The sequence below is a fragment of the Jaculus jaculus genome, chromosome 1 (genome assembly GCF_020740685.1).
Source record: "Jaculus jaculus isolate mJacJac1 chromosome 1, mJacJac1.mat.Y.cur, whole genome shotgun sequence".
Classification (NCBI taxonomy): domain Eukaryota; kingdom Metazoa; phylum Chordata; class Mammalia; order Rodentia; family Dipodidae; genus Jaculus; species Jaculus jaculus.
This window is the reverse complement of record NC_059102.1, coordinates 124193128-124199127: the sequence shown is the minus strand read 5'-3', so window position 1 is coordinate 124199127 and position 6000 is coordinate 124193128. Positions and strand designations below refer to the sequence as shown.

General features: G+C 47.9%; 1 protein-coding gene across 4 annotated transcripts in view; it reads right to left on the bottom strand.

The window, feature by feature from the left end:
* Positions 1 to 4890: 4890 nt before the first annotated feature.
* LOC123457619 (kynurenine--oxoglutarate transaminase 1) overlaps positions 4891 to 6000 on the bottom strand; it is a 34381-nt gene continuing 33271 nt past the window's right edge. For all 4 annotated transcript variants that reach the window (XM_045141516.1, XM_045141519.1, XM_045141517.1 and 1 more), the window contains 3 exons: positions 5851 to 5930; positions 5449 to 5535; positions 4891 to 5368 (listed from right to left, as the gene is read on the bottom strand). In XM_045141516.1, the coding sequence (XP_044997451.1) occupies positions 5303 to 5368; positions 5449 to 5535; positions 5851 to 5930 (233 nt within the window). In that variant the 3' untranslated portion in view covers positions 4891 to 5302. The remainder of the gene's footprint in view (positions 5369 to 5448; positions 5536 to 5850; positions 5931 to 6000) is intronic.

Here is a 6000-nt window from a genome sequence, read left to right as displayed (position 1 = left end):
TATGTGCTGGAGGAATGGCTTAGCAGTTAAGGTGTTTGTCTACAAAACCAAAGGACCCAGGTTTGATTCTCCAGGACCCACGTTAGCCAGATGCACAAGGGGGTGCATGTGTCTGGAGTTTGTTTGCAGTGGCTGGAGGCCCTGGTGTGCCCATTCTCTCTCCCTCTCTCCCTCTTTCTCTGTCAAATAAGTAAATAAGTAAAAGTACTTTTTTAAAAATAAAAATATGTGAGCCAGGCGTGGTGGCGCACCCCTTTAATCCCAGCACTCGGGAGGCAGAGGTAGGAGGATCACCGTGAGTTCAAGGCCACCCTGAGACTCCATAGTGAGTTCCAGGTCAGCCTGGGCCAGAGTGAGACCCTACCTCGGAAAACCAAAATAAATAAATAAATAAATAAATAAAAATAAATAAATTAAATAAATAAATAAAAATAAAAATATGTGGTCATAGCCAGGCGTGGTGGTACACGCCTTTAATCCCAGCACTCCGGAGGCAGAGATAGGAGGATCACTGAGAGTATGAGGCCACCCTGAGACTACATAGTGAATTCCAGGTCACCCTGGGTTACAGCAAGCGAGAACTTACCTTGAAAAACTAAAAAAGAAAATAATAATAATAATAACTAATAAATACATGATCATCATGTAACCATCCTGGTGGGAATGAAGAAAATCTAAAGACACATTTATGCCCCTGTGGTGGTTTGATTCAGGTGTCCCCCATAAACTTAGGTATTCTGAATGCTAGGTTCCCAGCTGATGGATATTTGAGAATTAATACCTCCTGGAGGGAGTGTATTGTTGGGGGTGGGCTTATGGTCTTTATAGCCAATTTCCCCATGCCAGTGTTTGGCATACCCTCCTGTTGCTGTAGTCCACCTTATGTTGGCCAGGGGGTGATGTCCACCCTCTGCTCATGCCATCGTTTTCCCCTGCCATCGTGGAGCTTCCCCTCGAGCCTGTAAGCCAAAATAAATCTCTTTTTCCAAGAAGCTGTTCTTGGTTGGGTGATTTCTACCAGCAATGCGAACCGGACTGCAACAGCCCCTTTCTTCGGTTATCAGACTATTAAAACATTGGTCACAGGCTGAAGAGAAGGCTCAGTGGTTAAGGTGCTGCCTGTAAAGCCTAATGACACAAGTTCGATTCCCCAGTATCCATGTAAATCCAAATGTACAAAGTGGTGCATGTATATGGAGTTCATTTGCAGTGGCTGATAGCTCTGTCAAATAAATAAATAAAAATATTTTAAAAATAATGGTCCCCAAGGAATTGGAATTTCCCCAAGAATCCTGTGCTAGAAAAAAATAAGGTCAAAAGGCTGATGCCTCTCCTTCTAGCCAAAGGCAAAATTCATCTTCTTAGGAAAGACAATTTTCCATCATTCTGACAACGTATCAGACCATCTCCTAGGAGAGACTGCAGCCCAGATCATGCTGATGGGAGGGACCACACCTTGACCAGGTCTGCTTGGTTATATATACCTTATTAAACCTCTTATCAGAACACTGAAGAGAGCCTGGAGGTGGGAGTCACTGGACATCTTTTTTTAATTTTTTTAATTTTTATTTACGTATTTGAGCGCGACAGAGAGAATGGGCATGCCAGGGCTTCCAGCCACTGCAAACGAACTCCAGATGCATGTGCCACCTTGTGCATCTGGCTTACGTGGGTCCTGAGGAAACAAGCCTTGAAGCGGGGTCCTTAGGCTTCACAGGCAAGCACTTAGCCACTAAGCCTTCTCTCCAGCCCCTCACCGGACATCTTTATATTTCTTCATCTTCCCAATGTGCTTGTACATAATTTGTGTTTTTAATTGGCCTATTGGCTGACAGTAGCTTGTTACAGTTGCAGCTCCAGTGGCAATCACTCAAGGAACTCCTTGCTTCTTCAGGAATTCTGGGCCATATATGTACGAGCAAGTATATATTTCATGTGTATATTGTTATGGGGTCTGGTGTTGCACAAATAAGACCACTGACTCACGGAATGTGAGGCAACGTTTTATTGGGTGAAAAAGAAAAAAGAAAGAAACTGCTGCACAGGACTGCACCCCAGGAGTGTCATCTTTTATTGGAGAAAACCCAAAGATGTTCACTGTAAAAATAGGATGGAAGTGAAACCACAAAGTTCCACTGTTACTGTTAAAAAAGGGGGGTCATTACAAAAATAGTCACAAGGTATTCATTACATAGGACATATACGGGGAACTGAGGCAAGGAACATCCTAATGCTATGTAAATACAAAGGTATTCAGAAACAGAGAGGTACAGGGAGGTCGCGGTACATTGCACAAAGGGGTCATCCCATTCCTGAGGTAACAGAAAACACCTGCAGTTTGCAATAAGGCCTGTGATGACAATACCTGAAACTTTGCCTTTATCTGTCAGGAAGATCAACTTGGGTGGTGGCCTCCATTATAGGTGCCTAAAGGCAAGGGCTGCACAGGAGGATGTTTAACCAGGTCTATTGTGTCCTTTACATTCCATTTTCCATATATGTGTGTACATGTTCACATATGTATGAGTACACATGTGCATGCATGCACATGTGTCTGGAGGTCGGAGGTTAACAATGGGTATTTTCCTGAATTGTTCTCCATATTTTTATTTTGGTTTTTCTTTTCTTTCTTTTTTTTCGAGGTAGGGTCTCATCCTAGCCCAGCCCAGCCCAGGCTGACCTGGCATTCACTATGAAGTCTCAGGGTGGTCTGGAACTTACTGTGATCCTCCTACTTCTGCCTCCTGAGTGCTGGGATTAAAGGCCTGCACCACCACACCCAGCATTATTATTATTTTTAAAAATATCTTATCTTGGGGGCTGGAGAGATGGATTAGCGGTTAAGCACTTGCCTGTGAAGCCTAAGGACCCCGGTTCGAGGCTCGGTTCCCCAGGTCCCACGTTAGCCAGATGCACAAGGGGGCGCACGCGTCTGGAGTTCGTTTGCAGAGGCTGGAAGCCCTGGCGCGCCCATTCTCTCTCTCTCTCTCTCTATCTGTCTTTCTCTCTGTGTCTGTCGCTCTCAAATAAATAAAAAAAAAATTAAAAAAAAAATCTTATTTTTATTTATTTGAGAGAGAGAAAGAGGCAGAGCAAGCGAGAGACAGAATGGGCATGCCAGAGCCTCCAGCCACTGCAGACGAACTCCAGACACATGCACCACTTTGTGCATCTGGCTTACATAGGTCCTGGGGAATCTAACCAAGGTCCTTTAGCTTTGCAAGCAAGCGCCTTAACCGCTAAGCTATCTCTCAAGCCCCCGGCATTATTTTTTTGGTTTTTCAAAGTAGGATCTCATTCTAGCCCAGGCTGACCTGGAATTCAGTGTAGTCTCAGGTTGGCCTTGAACTCTCAGTGATCCTACTACCTCTGCCTCTTGAGTGCTGGGATTAAAGGCATGCATCACCACTCCCGGCTTTAAATATTGTATTTGTTTGAAAGGCGCAGTGAGAGAGCGAGAGAGAAAGAAAAGAATGGGTGTGCCAGGGCTTCTTGTCACTGCAAACAATCTCCAGATACATGTGCCACCTTGTGCATCTGGCTTTAAGTGGATACTGGGGAATTGAACATAGGTCTTTTGCCTTTGCAGGCAAACACCCTTAATCGCTAAGCCATCTCTCCAGCACTTTTTTTTTTTTCCTTTAAAGCAGGGTAACCCTCTAGCCCAGGCTGATCTGGAATTCACTGTATAGCCAAGGCTGGTCTAGAACTCATGAAAATCCTTCTATCTCAGCCCGCACCACCACACCCAGCACCTCCTAAACTGTGCATGGTGGTACATGCCTATAATCCCAAAACTCAGGAGGCAGGGGCAGGAGGATTGCTAGAAGTTTCAGCCATCTTGGTTTATAAAGTGAGTTCAAGGACAGCCAAAGCTACATAGTAAGATGTTGTTTCAAACCCCCACACCAAGCCAGGCGTGGTGGCGCATGCCTTTAATCCCAGTACTCCAGAGACAGATGGAGGAGGATCGCTGTGAGTTCGAGGCCAGCCTGAAAATACAGAGTGAATTCCAGGTCAGACTGATCTGGAGTGAGACCCTACCTTGAAAAACAAACAAACAACAACAACAAAAACACATCTCAAAAAATACAAAGCCCAAATGCCCCTCCTGCTTTTGCAGTCAGCTATGGCTAAGTGCATGCTCCCTCTCATCCTTTTTTAAATTTTATTATTAGTACTATTACTATTTTTGTTTTCTGAGGTAGGGTCTCAATCTGGCCCAGACTGACCTGGAATTCACTCTGTAGTCTCAGGGTGGCCTCGAACTCACGGTGATCCTCCTAAGTCTGCCTCCCCAGTGCTGGGATTAAAGGCGTGTGCCACCACACCCGGCCTTCTCTTTTATTTTTGATGTCATGATCTTTTCTTCCTATTATGATGGCCTTGTGTAGGTAGTGTCCAGCACTGTGAGGTCGTGGATGTCCAGGCCATCTTGTGTCAGGAAGCACGCCTCATGTCCTTTCCAAAGGGCCTCCTAAGTGGAACAGAGGTCCTGTCTCCGGCATGTGAGTGGGGCACAGGTGGGGAGCACATACATGTTGGCTCCCCCTGCCTCCTCCAAGGAAGTACCACGTCCCAGCCCTCCAGGCCACCTCACCCCAAACCCTATCGCTTCCCACACAAACCACCCTGACTCCAGCCTAGGTAGCCAGTACCTGTAACGTCCTTGGAGAGTGTCACACAGCAGGTAGTTGTGTGTCCTAGGCTTGGTTTCCCATTAATGAGCCCTGTGATTTCAGATGAGTCCCAAGGCCCCACTCTTTTTGGACTCTGGTTTTATCCCATGCACACAACATATCCTTCAAAGGGGAAGAGTAGGGTCTGAGGTTCGCCCCAACTGGGCCAATCTCTGTCTAGTAGCCCAGGAGAAAAGCAAAAAGCTGCCTCTAGGGTTTCAATAACTTAAAACTTTATTTGGAGCAAAAAGACTGAAGTCAGAAGCAATTCCCTCAGGTCCATAGAAAAGGTGGAGGTGGCCCTGAGCCTCCGCTCGGGCTAAGGCAAGGCTGGGACTCGGGCCTGATACTCTGCCCTTGCTGACCAAGCCAAGTCGGAGATTAGAAAGACCCAAGACCCTGTAAGTGCCGCAGGGAAGAGCAGGAGAGGGCCCTCAGCACCTGAGCCAGGAGATGCGGGACTGCTGCAACCCCACCCCGCAACAAGGGGACTCTTCCCTGGGAACATAGTGATTCTCAGGCAAGGTTCTTCCATGCCATCCTCCACCATAAGGGCGTGGCTACAGTGTGAAGACAGGCATCTTCATATGTGGTGCTCCTGAGGGTCAGGGCTGAGGGCGGCCTCAGGGCCCCATCTCTGCCTTCCACTTCTGCAGCCTCTGGTCCATGGCCTGGAGGGTGGCTTCGTCCTGCACAATACACATTGGTTCTTCCCTCTCCTGGCCTGGTGTGTGGCCCAGGCCCAGAGGTTCCCCCAACCTGCTTTCACCTTCACAAAACAGAAGCGGATATAGTGGTCGAAGTCCTTCTGATGGGGCCGGCTGAAGAAGATGGAGACGGGGATGGCCACCAGGCCCTGGGGAAGAGAAGCTCCTGTCTATGCCTGCACAAGGATGGCCTGCCCCTCAGGACATCAGGCCAGGACAAGAGGAGTCCATCGCAGAGCCGGAGCAGACAAAGACTAAGCTTCAGAGGTCTGAGCTGGTGACCTTAGGGGTCATGGCCAACTCCTGCAGACAGCATGGCATCTTCGTGCAAATTCGAAACAGGCCCCTCACTGCTGAAGTGGAAGTAGCCCTGGGCCAGGACCCACAGAAAAGGTTTGGCTAGTGCCCCTTGGGTGGTCACCTTGACCAATGAACCTAGTGGCCTCGGCAGAGGCGCGGCCCACCTTGTTCTTGATCATCCACTTGACAAAGCGACTGTCAAAGGGCTCATCCGCAGCACCAGGAAGGTCTGGCATCTTGCTCTCTGGGGAGGACAGAGGCCAGGTTGAGCCTTTTTGCAACCTCAAAACCCCCAGAACCTGCCAGGAGCTTAA